This window comes from Bos mutus, chromosome 5, assembly GCF_027580195.1.
Source record: "Bos mutus isolate GX-2022 chromosome 5, NWIPB_WYAK_1.1, whole genome shotgun sequence".
Classification (NCBI taxonomy): Eukaryota; Metazoa; Chordata; class Mammalia; order Artiodactyla; family Bovidae; genus Bos; species Bos mutus.
The window spans coordinates 44,083,925-44,100,519 of NC_091621.1; the positions used below are offsets into that span (position 1 = coordinate 44,083,925).

The 16,595-nt window shown below is 41.1% G+C and overlaps 1 protein-coding gene and 1 pseudogene across 1 annotated transcript in view; one reads left to right on the forward strand and one right to left on the reverse strand.

The window, feature by feature from the left end:
• Positions 1–16,595, forward strand: part of SLC4A8 (solute carrier family 4 member 8) — an 81,822-nt gene that overhangs the window by 11,162 nt on the left and 54,065 nt on the right. Inside the window, exons 2-3 of the mRNA XM_070370813.1 lie at positions 4,210–4,291; positions 15,769–15,915. Coding sequence (XP_070226914.1) covers positions 4,210–4,291; positions 15,769–15,915 — 229 coding nt within the window. The remainder of the gene's footprint in view (positions 1–4,209; positions 4,292–15,768; positions 15,916–16,595) is intronic.
• LOC102265663 (large ribosomal subunit protein eL36 pseudogene) lies at positions 7,113–7,518 on the reverse strand (annotated as a pseudogene).

Here is a 16,595-nt window from a genome sequence, read left to right on the forward strand (position 1 = left end):
TCTTCACATGAGGTGGCCAAAGTAGTGCCACCTAAAAGAGAAAATAACAATTTGTGAAAATAACTCTTTGCGACCCTGTGAACTGTATGGACTATAGTCTGCCAGACTCCTCTGTCCATGAGATTCTCCAGGCAAGAATACTGGAGTGGGTTGCCATTTCCTTCTCCAGGGGATCTTCCCGACCCAGGGATAGAACCCAGGTCTCTTTCATTGTAGGCAGATTCTTTACCGTCGGAACCACCAGGGAAGTCCCAAAAGGTAAAGATTCTTTAAAAAATAAGCATAGTACCACCTAAAGAGAAAATAACAATTCCTTTAATGTCATGAAAGAAAAACTTCCAGTTGTCTCAAGTGTCATATCCTTAAAAATTATTTTATCAATAACTAAAAAATTATTTTTATTAGTTTGTTTAAATCAAGATTGAAATTAAGTCCACAATTGTAATTGGTTTGTTGTCTCTTTTGACCTATTGGTTTTAGGTTCCTCTGTCTCTGTCTCTTTGTCTTCTTGCAATTATTTATTTAAAAAAAGATGGTAGGGAGAGGAGTTATCCTATGCTGCTGCTGCTGCTAAGTCACTTCAGTCGTGTCCGACTCTGTGCGACCCCATAGACTGAAGCCCACCAGGCTCCCCCATCCCTGGGATTCTCCAGGCAAGAACACTGGAGTGGGTTACCATTTCCTTAGCTTTAGAGTTTCCCACAGTCTGGATTTTGCTGATTATATTCCTGTGGTGTTGTTTTTCCATGGAACTGTGTTTCTTTGTAATTTCGGGAAATTGGTGTCTGGGCTTAGAGTCTTGATCAGATTCAGGGACAATTTATTTGGTAAGATTACCTCATGGGTGGTGATAAGGTCTCCCATTAGGAGGCATAGTGTCTGGTTGTCTCTCTTTTTGTGGTGTTAGTGGCCTTGAAAATCAATGCAGTCCATTAGGGATTGTAAAATGGCAATGTCCTAATGCTAACATTCTTTTTTCATTTATTCTTTTCTATAATAGGAAACTTCTCTCATCTACTTGATGGTATCACTGTAAGGTACAATTTATATAGTAAAGCCAGGATGAATTTTCACCAGTTTGCAAAATAATGAATTGGTTTGCTAGTATTGGGGCTTCCCTCATGGCTCAGCTGGTAAAGAATCTGCCTGCAATGCAGGAGACCTGGGTTTCAATCCCTAGGTTGGGAAGATCCCTTGGAGAAGGAAACGGCTATGCTCTCCAGTATTCTGACCTGGAGAATTCCATGGACTGCATAGTCCATGGGGTCTCAAAGAGTCGGACATGACTAAGCGACTTTCACTCACTAGTATTGCGCTTTCCTGGTGGCTCAGATGATAAAAGAGTCTGCCTCCAGTGTAGGAGACCCACGTTGGATCCCTGGGTCGGGAAGATTCCCTGGAGGAGGGAACGGCAACCCACTCCATTATTCTTGCCTGGAGAGTCTCTTGGACAGAGGAGCCTGGCGGGCTACAGTCCGTGGTGTCGCAGAGTCAGACACAAATAATGACTAACACTTTCACTTCACTTGTTCACTTGCTAGTATTATCCTCCAATGTTGACCAGTTAACTAATTTTTAAAGTGACATGGTGATCTCATGGATTCAAATATATTTGATATTTTCAATCTGTCACAGTTATCACCTTTACTGATGCTCAGATTGTCCTGTGTTTTAAGGGCCGTCTCTAAATTGGACCTTGAGTCCTTTTGACATAAACCTAGTTGTCTTTGAGTGCCTTTTAGCAGAATATGATATTTTAAGAGACCACAATCTAGGTGCTAATGATACTTCTTGCTACCGACTGATAATTTTTTCTAGACATTTTGTCTGGACAGAGCTAGGAAATATAAATTTATAAATTTTAAAATATTTAAAGTTATAACTATGTCATATATATATTCTTGTTGACACTTCTGATTCAAATTCAGGACTATATAGTTTTCACTTAACTTCTGCCTTACAACTGTATCTCCTTTCACCCCTGCTGAGAACCCCAGGGCTCAGTCACACTGAGAGTGCCAGGGTAAGTTCATATAATCATTTACTGTATTTCACAGTACAGAACAGTCTCTGAAAAATGACACCAACACTGTAACCAACAAAATGACAACTAAAAAGCAGTTTCAGATCTTTTCAAATTCTTTTTGTCCTTAGGGTATATGTCACTAAGGATGTTCAGTCAGTTTATTATGTTTTAAATTTATTTGGAATAATTTCTCTTAGAATAGTTATGTGATCGATTTGGCATTTATTTTCATTTTCTGGGAATTGTTTTTTAAAATTTTGTGTTTTTTTAATAAATTAATTTTGCTTTAAAATTTTCAATATAAGTCATCTTTGAAGAAGTTTAGTCTTTGTATCACTGTCATCTACCCCATTGCCTCCCTCCTCTGTAGGTAACTACTTAAAAATATCCCTTATGGCTTGTTCTTCCTTTGTATGTTTTTAAGTATAAGCAGATATCTTTGTTCCAACACCCTTTCTTAGCTAAAAGTTAGCAAACTAAATAGTTTTCTCCACCTTTCTTTTTATTTTAAAACATAGGGGCATAGATGATAACTATAAAATAGTAAAATTGAACCTAAAGCTGGAACATTGAGCAGGATGGAAGGATGGTGAGGATGTGGCGTGCTGGAGAGTTGGGGAAGAGCCTGTTAGAGACTAGACAGTGTGAGCAAAGGCGTGAAGATGGGAATGTGTGTGCTGTCCATGGGGTCAGAGAGCCTGGCTGGAGTTGGAGGTTTGGTAGAAGAAATTGATTGGCAGGGAAATTAGCTAAGATCTTTTTTGAAATAATTCTGGATCTGGTGAGGGTCTTGATAAGGTGTAGATGCCATTACATTTATTCTTTTAAGAAAGATTTGCTGAGCACCTCCTATGCAAAAAATCCACTGGGTGTTGAGGAAACCATGGTGAGGAAGACGGATATGGTCCATCCCTAAGGAGCAGAGAGATTTCATTTCTAAGGAGAAATACAGTGTACTTCGGGGGCATATAAATGGAGGGTAGTCAGGAAAGGCTTCTAAGGAAGTACTTTTAGGCTGAGATTGGGATGATGAATAAGTGTTAGCTGCTGGTGGTGGAGGTGGGCACAGCAGGGAGAGGGCGATAGTTCTAGGCTGAGGGAACAGTGCTCAGCGAAGAATATGAGTGTGATTCCAGAACTGAAAACAATGTCCACTCTGACTGAAAGGGCGGGAGAGTGGGTGATAGAGAGGATGAGAGTGGAGAGTGGACCTGAGAGAATTGCAAAGGAGGACTTGGTAAGAAAAGGGAACTGTTTCCTGGAAGGTATACGATGGGTACTCAATACATGGAATGGATGAATAAGTTAGAAATGTCAAATGTGGGCTAAGAAATCATGGAGCCGTGGAGCCATGGGTAGGAGTAAGTAAATGAGCACAGGATGTTAGTTTGGAAGGAAGATTCATTGGGTTTGAGACACATGGGTCTTGAGGCATGGCATCCCAGTGGCTTGTCAAATACTGAGCCTCATAGCTTCAGTACGCTGTTGAAATTGCAAGACTCAAGCATGGGAAACAAAAGACAGAGTGCTCATCCTTGGGAATTATGGTTGCAGGAAGGAGATGAACCTTAGAATGGGGCAGAGGAGCAGAATGGAGTATTTTAAGGACAGAGTGGTAAATAGGCTTCATGCTGCAGAGAGGTCAAGGAGACCAACACTTTCTTTTTGGCCATGCCATGCAGCTTGTGGGATGTTAGTTCTCCAACCAGGGATTGAACCTGGGTCCTTGGCAATGAGAGTACAGAGTCCTAACCAGTGGACCACCAGGGAATACCCTCAAAGAGACCAGCTTATACCAAATGAGGCAATGTGGTTGACACCACTTGCAAAATTCCAATATGTTGTCCAGACTTATGGGTAAAGTATGGAGGTGGGAAAGACATGGGATCCATAGTTACAAGACGTCGGCTCAATTCTACTTCTGCCTTTTACCATGTTTCTGACCTTGGGCGATAACTGCTTAAAGTTTTCCGAGACTCAGGCTGTTTATTTATGAAATGAGAAAGAATGGCTGCCATATTTGCATCTCAGAGTTAATGTGAGGTTCAAATGGAAAATATCTGTAAACCATTAGGTTTTCCCCTTCAGTGTTGCATAAAGGGTAAGGCAAACACACAGTACTTGAATGAAAGTTTGAATGAATGTATGAGTATTACTGTGGCTACTAACTTATGTTTCAACAGAGACCAGATGAAGAAGCTGTGGTGGATCAGGGTGGGACCAGCACAATTCTCAACATCCACTATGAGAAGGAAGAGTTGGAAGGTAAGCCCTGCTGTTAACGTGTACTGAGGGAAATCAGTGAGAGGCAGCCTGGTGGGGGAGGAGCAGCTTTGCTCTCAGGAGACCTGGGATGGAGTCCTAACTCTGGCTCACTAGCTGTGAGACCTTGGGGAAAAATCACTTCATTTCCCTTAGCCGCAATTTCCTCATCTCTCAAACAAAAGTAGACATAATACTACCTGTCTTACAGTTAGAAGCTAGTAGACAGCTAGTGAGACAGTGCTTTGAGTAAAGTCCAATGTAAGTATTAATAAATGATCTATTCTTTGAGAATGCAAAGCACTCAGATCAGCTTATTGATTCTTAATGATTGCTTAGAATCATTAAGCAAAAATTACAGATCTGTATGGAATACAAACACAAATCTATACAAAAGAAATAAAATACAAATAGTTTTAAAAACTCAGTTTAAACATAAAACCTTATTTTTATCCCATTTGCAATGTTTGCTTTTCCCCTTAATACCCATTTCTGTCTGGTGTTTTCATCTAAACAAGAAAAGGGAAAACACACACACACCTGTGGCATATTTGCTGAGGGCCCACAGCACAGAGTTGTATAAAAATCCACTGAAGTGGAAGGGAAGGAAGAGGCATTTTTAATTGACCTACTCTGTCCATCTGTCTCTCTGTCGAGGCTCTTCTCCCCTCCCCACCCCCGTCTCCCCACATGACCAGCATGTGCTGTCCTTCTGCTTTTTCCTGCAGAGCCTAGTGTCCTGATAGTGCTGGTGATGCTCAGTTTTATTAAAGAAAGGCTTGTGTCCACGATAACTTTAACACGAACCCACATTTGGCTCAGAAGCCTTTGTGAAATCTCTATAGCATTTCCTGCAACGTTGAAGGCTATGATACAGCAACTTTCTAATGATTGAGACAGCATGTGAAATGTTCTCTCTGTACTGCTTGTTCCCGTGCTGTTTTTTTTTTTTTCATCAAAGTTGTACAATCCCCAGAGAAAACTTGTCCTTTGGTTGGGAGAGTCAAAGCTGTAGAGGCTGACTCAGCCTCTGGGTCTGTTACCATGCGAATTTATGTGGGTGGCTCAGTGGAGGTCAGTGGTGTTTGGATGTATCAAGATCAAGCTTCCCAAGTTATTTTGACCAGATGGAAGAGGAGCCAGTGTGGCTTTCAGCAGTTGGAAGAAAGAGCAAGAAAGAAGGGTGTGGAGGTGGGAGGTGAACATTTGTTGAATACCCCTTGTGTGATAAGCATTTGATTAGGCACTTCTTTGTCTTTTTAATCTTCACAGCAATCAAGGCAGGTAGGTATCATCCCTATTTTACATGGTGGGGAAACTTCTCAGGGTCTAAGCAGGTAAGACTGGGATGGAATTCTGCTCTTTCCACTCTATCATACTACCTGCAAAGGAGGACCTACCCAGAGTTAACCACTCAACCTCAAAATCTTGCTCCATCATGTGGACATTTTTATGTATTGCCGCACCCCTTCTTCTGCCTTGTTAATCCTGTTACCTCTTTATCCTCTCACTGTAGTTGGGAGTACTGTTACTTTTAGTTTAGTTGTCTGAGCCCACTAGACCTTTGCCCTCAGCCAGAAGTTAACCATTTATGAACACTCTTCTCTACTTGGGAGTAGAATAATTAGCTTGTACAAACTCTCTTGGGTCCCAAGGACTGAGTTCCATCACAGAGATCAGCTGAGTAGCTGCCAGTAGGAGCATCTGCTCAAGATGACGTCATTTATTCCTTACGCAGTCTCCACATGTTCCTGTAAAAGAAGGCCATGTGTGATGATGGCATTGCTAGCGGATAGTGTACAAGGAAACAGTCGTTTACATATAGACCGTTTTGAAAACTAGAATCTTATTTATGTTGGCACTTAAGAAAAAAGCACTACAGGCAAATGGAGGACAAATAGCGCCCACTCCTCAGGCCTGATATGGTTCTTGAGTAGCTCTGGAGAGGAGAACAGGAAGTTGTAATGTGCTGTAGGATTGACCATGCTGTGGGCTCCCAGGGCATCCCAGCTCAGTGAGGCTGTGCTCAAGCAGGTGCTGTCTCTAGAAGACATGGGATAAAATCAGTCCCACTCTGATGGAAGACAAGTAAACTGTTCCAATTGTATTCTAGTTCTCTAAGTGTGCCATGCTACAAGGTTCTGTGGCTGCAGATAAATCTCTGGGTCTCCTTCCCCTTTGTTCTATACCCTTGACACCACCTAACATAAACCATGTTCAGAACTACTTCTGAGATGTAATCTCTGGACATTGTTAGAGACTTTTGTAAATGTGAGGGTTGTTTTTTTCTTTTTTTGCATAAATTAACTCCATCAGCAGGAGAAGATGCTCTAAACCATTTCATTGTGTGTATGCTTAGTTGTGTCCAACTCTTTGCGACCCTATGGACTGTGGCCCCCCAGACTCCTCTGTCCATGGACTATTCCTGAAAAGAATACTGGAGTGGGTTGCCATTTCTTCTTCCAGGGGATCTTCCTGACCCAGGGATAGAACTCATGTCTCTTGTGTCTCCTGCATTGGCAGGAAGATTTTTTTTTTAACCACTGTGCCACCTGGGAAGCCTTTGCTTTATATATATATATTTGAAGACTCAAAAGCAAACATTAGGACAAATGTCCAAAGAGAAACTCAAAACGAGCAATAATGCATGATTTCTTCAGTGGACTCTCCCAGTCCCAGAGGAACATAGAGCAGTGGCTTTATTTAGAGGAATGGCTTTTTCCATCTTTTCTGGCAGATCATTATTCCTGATTAGCTACTAGACTAATGAATCCTAGAGTGAATTTGGTACCTTCTAATAAGTTTTTATTTTTTTTATTTTTATTTTTAATTTTTTGGGGCAAGATTTATTGTGATTGTGAACAGAGGAGAAGGGCTCAGTCCTTCTTGGCTGCCGCTTTCCTCATGGCGGCCAAGACGTTGCTCAGCTCCTCTCTCTTCCTCTTCGCGCGGATATGTGTCCCCACCCTTTTCTTGATGAACTTGAGGGCCCGCTTGTCCTTGGAGACCTTGAGCAGCTCCATGGCTCGTCGCTCGTAAGGGGCGAAGCCACACACCTCCCGGATCATGTCCCGCACGAATTTGGTGTGTTTGGTGAGACGCCCGCGGCGGCGGCTGTGCCTCGGCTTGCCCACGTTCTTGGTCACCTTGTGACCCGTGTTGAGGCCCACGGCCATGGGGTAGCGCAGAGCCATGGCTGTTGTTCCACAATGGCTGCCGCGCGGAAGGCGGTACCTTCTAATAAGTTTTTAAAAGAGGTAAGAGCCATTTGGCCTTAGTTATAAGTTGCAGGGGAAAAGGGGTGGCTTGCAAATGCTCCACATGTTATACTTTCCCTGCCATAATTGACTTTGACTCAACCTGAAGCCCAGGAAATAGGGCACCCATGAGTGTGTGCTAAGGCATGCTGTGTTCTATGCGCATGCTCCATGCTCTAGCGTGCTCAGAATGCGTTCAGCTTCCAAAAGTCCAGACTCCATCCGCAGGGTGGGCTCGCTCTGTGATTCCTATCATGCTCTGCAAGATTCAGTTCCAGTTCACTAATGGCTGCTCTCTGTATGTGTGTACATAGTTATTTAAAAAGTAAAGTCTACAATTACATTTCCTAGTAAGTTTTATTAAATGAATACTTGTATTTGCACACAGTCCCTAGAGAGTAGGTTTGACAATAACTGGAAGAAAGACTGGGAAAAAAGTGGAACTTGGGTGAGTAAGTACGTAGATGAGGGGGACGAAGACTGTGTGGGTAGGAGAGCAGTTGAGAGGCCAGTGAAGTGACCGCAGGATTAGTTTAGGTTTAGTAAAGTCCCTAGGCTGCAGAATCCCATTAGATGGACTGGACTTTGTTGGTGCTGCATTCGTTTCCCAGTGTCCATTTGTTTGTCATCTTTTCTGATTTCACTCAGAATATGTGAGTCCGTGTTTCTCAGTCTCCAGCCTGGAAATTGATGTCTGGTTTTCTGATGTTTTGGTTGTTCTTAGCTCTGACCTCTGCTGGGTTTTGTTTTCATTTTTGCCTGTCTCTCTGGTGCTTTCAAAAGCACGTGCTGTGGTTGGCTAATATTTATGGGAACTGATTGGATCAAAAATACTACTTAGAGAAGGAAAAGTCTTCCTTAGTAACTCTTTGCAGAAGTCCCTTATATAGGAACTCTTCCTGGATTGAGGTTTCCATTTCTAGGTTGGTTAGGACCTTCTCAATTATCTCATGCCCTGGTGAATATTTTATCCACTCTAAGCACATTCACTTTGGTTGCATGTTCCTTTTGTGGCCCTTTTCAGATACTGTTATATAAGGAATTCTGAGAGAAAGAAGGTCTGATCTGGGACTTTTTTTTTTTTTTTGCTTCTTTTAAAAATTTTTAAATTATGAAAATATGATAAAATATTTATAGTAGACTTAGAAAATATAGAACAAGGTTACCTATAGTTCCACTATATATTATAATTTTTTTTAGTAGATAAATTAAGATTTTTAGTTGGAGTTTCAATATCAAACTCTCAAAAGTTAATAGAATCAAGATACAGAGAAGTAGAAGGAGAGAGTAGACCTGAAAAGCACTGTGAACCAATTCAACATAATTAAGATTTATACAGTTTCCACACAACAGTAGGATACAAATTCTATTCAAATTCCCATAGACTATAAACTAGGAGAGACTACTGGAACATATCCAGGGACATAAAACCAAGTGCAAAAATTTGATGGCATAAAGGTAATGGAATAATACAGAGTCTGTTCTCTTATCACTGTGGAAGTATGTTAGAGATCAATATCAAAAGATATTTGAAAATAGTATCCTAACATGAGATACCAGGTCACCGCAGGTGTTTGCCCCCAACCAGTGGTGATTCCTGCGCCCTGGCCAAAGTCAAGCCACAGGGAACTTTCTTCAGTGGAACTTGTGCCAATGGTATCTCAAGGAAAAGGGATAAGTAGGAGCCATTGTTCACTCTCCAGCTTGCTTATGCTTTTACTAATACCTGTGCCCTTATGGCAAGTTCTGTACTGTCAGTTGGAGAAGGGAAAATAACCACAAGCCTTGTTTACAGATGGTTTCAGTTGCTATGCTGGTGTCAGCATTCTCGGCAAGTGGAGATGTACTATTCCTCTTATGTCAGAGAGGAACAGAGGAATTTGTAAATTACTTAATATTTTTTTCAATAAATAAGCAAAAAAAAAAAAAAAAAATAACCCACATATTTTCAAGTGACTTTTCAAGTCACATTTTCAATGTGACTTTTACCAGAGATCTTTGACTTAGTCATTGAAAGGTTCAATACAGTTAGAAGACTGGAAAAACATAGAGGGTGATTGCAGAGAAGAAAGCATTTTAAAGAGAAATTAATATCAAAATGAGAAATTAACATCAAAGGTTCTTTTAAAATACCATGTATTTGGAAATTATATGTCTACTTTTAAATGATGAGTGTATCTAAGGAGCCATAACAAGGACATAACAAATATTTGTAATAGAGTAAAAATGAAAAGAGAATTTACCAGAATTTGTTGCATGCTGCTGAAGCTGCTCAATACAATCAAATATGATGTGGAGTCTTGAATAAGTTATGAAAACAAATAATGGACACTAGCATAAACTTTTTTGAAATTTGAACAAAATCTATATTTTAGTTAATAATACTGTATCACATGTTAATTTCCTATTTTTTAACAACATAGTATTTCTTTATATTCTCAGAATTGGATAAGCAGTTTCAAGCTTCATTCAAATTTTTTAAAAAAGATCACTAAGATAATAAATTTTCTAGACTTTTAGCAGTAATACTAGATGCCAAAATACTTGGAACTATATCAAAGTTTTGAGTGAATATAAGTTAGAAATCTAGCATTCTATTCATACTAAGTCAAACGAGTGGAATCAAAATGTCATAAATTTTTTAGCTAGGAAAAATTCAGTATTCTAAAACATATATATTATACATACTATATACATATATATACAAACGATTTTCTATTACATTTGATAAAGACTTGAGAGAGAACATTATAAAAAGAAGAGATGGAGAACTAGGAAAACAAACTAAATGAAGTGTGGACACTGAATGAATATGAAATAGAAAAAGTAAAACGATCTAGACAAAAATGAAAGATAATCATATAGTCCAGTTGTGTTTTTTTTCTTCTTTTTAAAAACTTATTTATTTTAATTGGAGGCTAATTACTTTACAATATTGTAGTGGTTTTTGCCATACACTGACATGAATCAGCCATGGGTGTACATGTGTGCCCCATCCTGAACCTCCTCCCGCCTCCCTCCCCATCCCATCCCTCAGGGTTGTCCCAGTGCACCAGCTTTGAGTGCCCTGTTTCATGCATTGAACTTGGACTGGTGATCTATTTCACATATGGTAATGTACATGTTTCAATGCTGTTCTCTCAAATCATCCTACCCTTGCCTTCTCCCACAGAGTCCAAAAGTCTGTTCTTCATATCTGTGTCTCTTTTGCTGTCTCACATATAGGGTCATCGTTACTATCTTTTTAAATTCCATATATATGCGTTAATATACTATATTGGTGTTTTTCTTTCTGACTTACTTCACTCTGTATAATAGGCTCGTTTCATCCACCTCATTAGAACTGATTCAAGTGCATTCTTTTTAATAGCTGAGTAATATTCCATTGTGTATATGTACCACAGCTTTCTTATCCATTCATCTGCCAATGGACATCTAGGTTGCTTCCATGTCCTGGCTATTATAAACAGTCCTGCAATGAACTTTGGAGCCCGGTTGTTTTTAAACATGGCTGCTCATTAGAAACGCATCTGGAGCTTTGGAGAAAAAAAGCAATACCTGGGTATTTGTATTCCTCAAAAAATTCCAAGATAATTCTGATATGCATCTGGATTTTAAAAAGTGATTACAGGTTTTTCTTTTAAATGGTAGTATTAGTGATATAGAATTCTATTATTTTCTGTTGACCAGTCATGATAAAACAGTATTAAGTGAATAATAGTTACATAATCACAATAGTAAAAGATGTTTATCAGTTTTCACAATAGTCAGATAAAAGATAATTATAATTGCAAGTCATAATGGGAACATGATTAACCTAACAATATAAAATAATTACATACAATTTGAGGGATTAAGCAGCGTGATGTAAGTGGAAGTGCATGCATGGACATGTTTTCATCCACCCAGCCAGTTTATGTCTTTTGGTTGGTGCATTTAATCCATTTACATTTAAGGTAATTATTAATGTGTGATCCTGTTACCAATTTCTTAATTGTTTTGGGTTTATTTTCTGTAGGTCTTTTCTTTCTCTTGTGTTTCCTGCCTAGAGAAGTTCCTTTAGCGTGTGTCATATAGCTGGTTTGGTGGTGCTGAATTCTCTTCACTTTGCTTGTCTGAAAAGCTTTTGATTTCTCCATCAAATCTGAATGAGAGTCTTGCTGGGTAGAGTATTCTTGGTTGTTAATCACTTTAAATACGTTGTGCCATTCCCTTCTGGCTTGTAGAGTGTCTGTTGAGATATCAGCTGTTAGCTTTATGAGAGTTCCCTTGTATGTTATTTGTCATTTTTCCCTTGTTGCTTTTAATATTTTATCTTTGTTTTAAATTTTTGTCAGTTTTATTACTGTGTGTCTCAGGGACTCTTCTCTGTGCTTCCTGGACTTGGTTGACTTTTTCTTTCCCATTCAGGGAAGTTTTTAGCTATTACCTCTTCAGATATTTTCTCCGGTCCTTTCTCCCCCTCTCTGCTCTTTCTGCATGCTAAGTCACTCAGTTGTGTCCAACTCTTTGTGACCTTATAGACTGTAGCCTACCAGGGTCTTCTATCCATGGGGTTCTCCAGGCAAGAATACTAGACTGGGTTGCCATGCCCTCCTCCAGGGGATCTTCCTGACCCAGGGACTGATCCCATGTCTCTTATGTCTCTTGCATTGGCAGGCATGTTCTTTACTACAGTACCACTGGGGAAGCCTGGGACCCCCATAATGTGGGACTTTTTTATTGGTCGATTGATTGATTTTTGGCTGTGCTGTGTGGGCTTTTCTCTGGTAGTGGCAACTAGGGGCTACTCTCTAGCTGCTGTGTGCAGGCTTCTCATTGCAGTGGCTTCTCTTTGCAGAGCATAGGCACAGGCTTTACTAGTTGCAGTTACTGGTCTCTTGAGCATGGGCTCAATAGTTGTGGCACATGGATCTAGTTGCTGTGAGGCATGCGAGATCTTCCTGACCTAGGATTGAAGCCATGTCCCCTGCATTGGTAGGCAGATTTTTTACCACTGAGCCACCAGGGAGGCCCTACCCTGGGACTTAGAGGAGCTTGCAGATGAGTAGTGGGAGAAAAACTGATAAATACCTAACTGTAATGCAATGCAGAAAATAAGTGCATAAGGGAATGCTAGCCAAGGACTTTGGGGATTTACAGGAAGGAGGCAGCACATCTGATCGAAGGGATCAGCAAAAATACCAAGAAGGAAGGTGCATTTGCAGTGAGTCTTAAAGGAGTGAGCCAAGTCAGTGTCTGGAAAGCACTGGCACATTTTTGAAATAGCAGTTTGGTTTAGGTGGAGACCAGTGTGAGGTGAGGGTAGGAGCATCAGCTGAGGCCATGAGAAGGAGACAGAGTCAAAACCAGGCTGTTCTGTTGTTGGGGTAGATGCAGAAGGTATATATCTCTAGACTTTTTCCCCAAGAACATTTATTCAGTGTGGGCATGTGTGGGATTTCCATTTTGATTTCTCTTGAGCTGATCACTCAGTTCTTTTAGAGAGCTTTCCCTTTCTTTCTCTACTGAATGTATAATTTGTTCTAGAGAAAGAAAAGACTAGAAAGGAGGCTGGGCTCCCTGCGTGCTAGAGCATGAGGGGTCCTGATTGTAGGAGTGAACCAGGATCAGAGCAGTGCTTCAGGAAGGCTTGTTTGTAGGATTGAATTGGTAGGGGAGACAGGAAGGAGGCCCCTGCTGTTCTCAAAATGGGAGGAGAAAAGACTTGATCTAATCTGTGGATGATCATAATCTGTGGGAGGGAGCGCTGAAGGGCAAGGTGGAAATACAAGGTGACACTGAGGTTTCCAGCCTGGAAAGTTGAGAGAATGGTGATGCCATGGACAGAAAAATATAAGAAATGAGTATAAGCCTGATTTGAGATGGAGGACAGTGAGTTTGCCTTGGAACATGTTGACTTTCCAGAGATAAACATTTGGGGGTCATTTGTAGACAGAAACTTTGAAATCATGAGAGTAAATATCACTAAAAAGAGAGAAGAAAGGGGCAGAAACCTGGAGAACCATCCTTTGGTGGATTGTGGAAGGGCTGGAGAAGCAGTCAGAGGAGTCCAAGTGAGCCAGGGAAGGCAGTGGCACAGGTGTTGGGGGAGCCCAGACCACCAAGGGGAGGAAGTCATTAGGGATTGGGAGGATGTCTGGAGCCTGGTGGGCTCTCCAGGAAGTCTTTTGAATTGAGAGAGACATAATATGATAGACTTAGTGGTTTAGTGGACTTTAGTGTCCCTAATGAAGGCAGTCAGTGGAGAGCAGCCACATGCAGAGGCTATGGAGCAAGGAGATGGTGAGGAAAGGGAGCTAGATCAATAGACTATTCTTGAATGTGACCTGATGGAGGGACTTGGAAGAGTAGCACTTCACTAGGAACATTTCTTTTTTAAATTTATTTTTAAAACTTTATTTTTATTGAATGAAAGAATCTTTAAATTCTATAATGCTTTACAGTTTTCAAAACATTCACACACATGATTTCATATAATCCCATAATAACCCCTTTTCCCCCTACTCCTATATTGCTTCCCTCCCGCCACTCCCACTGGTAACTACTAGTTTGTTATTTATATCTGTGAGTCTGCTTCTTTTTTTTGTTTTATTCACTAGTTTGTTGTAGTTTTTAGACTCCACATAGAAGTATTGTACAGTATTTGTCTTTCTCTGACATATTTCACTTTGCATAATGCTTTCCAAGTTCATCCATGTTGCTGCAAATGGCAAAATGCCATTCTTTTTTATGGCTGAGTATTATTCCATTGTATGTATATACACCATGTCTTCTTTATCCATTCATCATATGATGGACACTTAGGTTGCTTCCATACCTTGATAATTATAAATAATGCTGCTACGATCATTAGGACATATGTTTCTTTTCAAATGAATGTTTTGTGGGTTTTTTTAAAAATATATATATCCAGGAGTAGAATTGTTGGATCATATGGTGGCAGGAACATTTCTTTATTAGGTAAGAGAGACTTGAGAAGCCCAGGGAAGGGATGGATGGAAAGGAGAGAGTGAGGATAACTGATGGAGTGGGACCCAGCAGGATGGGAGGTGATACTCATTAGCCTGTAAGGAGGGGGAACTGGGGGAGGAAAGTGAGCCAGGCTGAGAAGATGGGAGTTCACAGGACAGAACCTGTCTTTTCAGTACCGCATGAAGTGAGGTTACCTGCTCAGAGGGAGGAAGTGTGGGTAAGCTTGTGGATATGAAGACGGTGACAAAAGCTCCTGTGCTGGAAGATGTGCAGAGGCAGCCCGAGATCAAGAGTCAAGCAGCAGAAACTGGGCAGAGATGGGGCAAGGTCACAGCTCTGTGTGTCAGGGGTAGCATCTTTATAGTTGCTGATTCTGGGCCCCAGGCTGGGCAGGAAGGCCAGGGAAATCAGGTGGAGGTGAGACAGGCCTGGAAGTCAGGAACAAAACATAAGGTTTATGGATGGGATGAGAGAGTAAAAAGGAGGAACTAGAGAGGAATGCTGTGGGATCACTTATTATCCTGTATTCCTCTCTCTTTATAAAATATGTAGTATCTCTCCTTTATGCTCCCAGTCTTATACCCCTTATAATTTGTAACTAGCCTCTCACTGCTATTCTAGATGGTGTAATCTACAGTGCAGAAAAAATAAAATGGAAACTGATCCTAGAACGTACTGGCTGCTAAAATTGATTCCAGGCATTGTGTTAAGCATATTACATACATTATCTTATTTACTGCTCACAAAAATTCTCTGAGTTTAAAGAATAAGCTTTCAATATTCCTTGTTAAAGACAGTCACAGAGAGATTAGATAATTTGTTCAGGGTCACATGGCAAGAGAATGGTGAAATCAAGTTTTGGACCCAGGCAGGTTGACTTGAGCACTTAACCACTTTCCCAAATGGCCTCTGTGCTAAGACTTGCTGTAGGTGTCCTGGTGTGACCATATCACGTTTTATCAATTGCTCAAATTGTCTTGTAGTGGCAACTACTAGCTTTTGTTTTTGTCCCTATAGTTTGCAAATCATGTTCACACACATAATTTTCTTAGATCTTCACAACCCTCCTGTGATGTTTGCAGCCACGAACAGGATGGAAATCTTCAACTTGCCCATCTCTACAGAATCAGTCCTGGAGGTCTTTTTGTCATTACAGAGTTGTGACTTTTTCTGCTTCCTCCCCTCTTAAATACACTAACCTCCTTTTCTTAAAGGAGTTCTCTCTTCAGACCTTCTGCTTCTTTTCAGGCCATAGGACCCTGTACGTGGGGGTCCGGATGCCACTGGGCCGGCAAAGCCATCGGCACCACCGAACGCACGGTCAGAAGCACCGGAGACGAATGCGGGGCAAGGGAGCCAGCCAGGGGGAGGAAGGCCCAGAGGCCCTGGCCCACGGTAACACCTCGGGAGGGCGGGCGGGTGGGCGTCCACAGCTGGGAGTCCCCCTGAGACTGAGGGCATGTGGGACGGACATCCAGCAGGTAGTGGTTTTCATTCTCTAGGCTTTCCAGCTTGCTTCAAAGAAGAAGAAATGCCTCTGAGAATCAAAAGTATCTGCCTGAAAACTTCACTGTTCAGGCCCCCAAATCAATACCCTAGAAGGTGAAATCATTTGCTAGAGAATTAGCTATTCCTTTTGATCAAATTAATCAGATTTCTAGTTTCTTATGGGTTTTCTTCAAGTGGTCTTACTTAATTTTTTTCTTTTCATGAAACTGCTTCCAAAGAATGAAAGTGGAAGTTGCTGAGTCATGTCCGACTCTTTGCAACCCCATGGACTATACAGTCCATGGAATTCTCCAGGCCAGAATACTGGAGTGGATAGCCTTTCCCTTTTACAGGGGATCTTCCCAACCCAGAGATCAAACCCAGGTCTCCTGCATTGCAGGCAGATTCTTTACCCGCTGAGCCACCAGGGAAGCCCAAGAATACTGGTGGGTAGCCTATCCCTTTTCCGGGGAAACTTCCTGACCCAGGAATTGAACGAAGGTCTCCTGTATTGCAGGAGGATTCTTTACGAACTAGCTGTCAGGAAAACTCCAAAGAATAGGTTTTTTTTTTTTTTTTAATTCTGG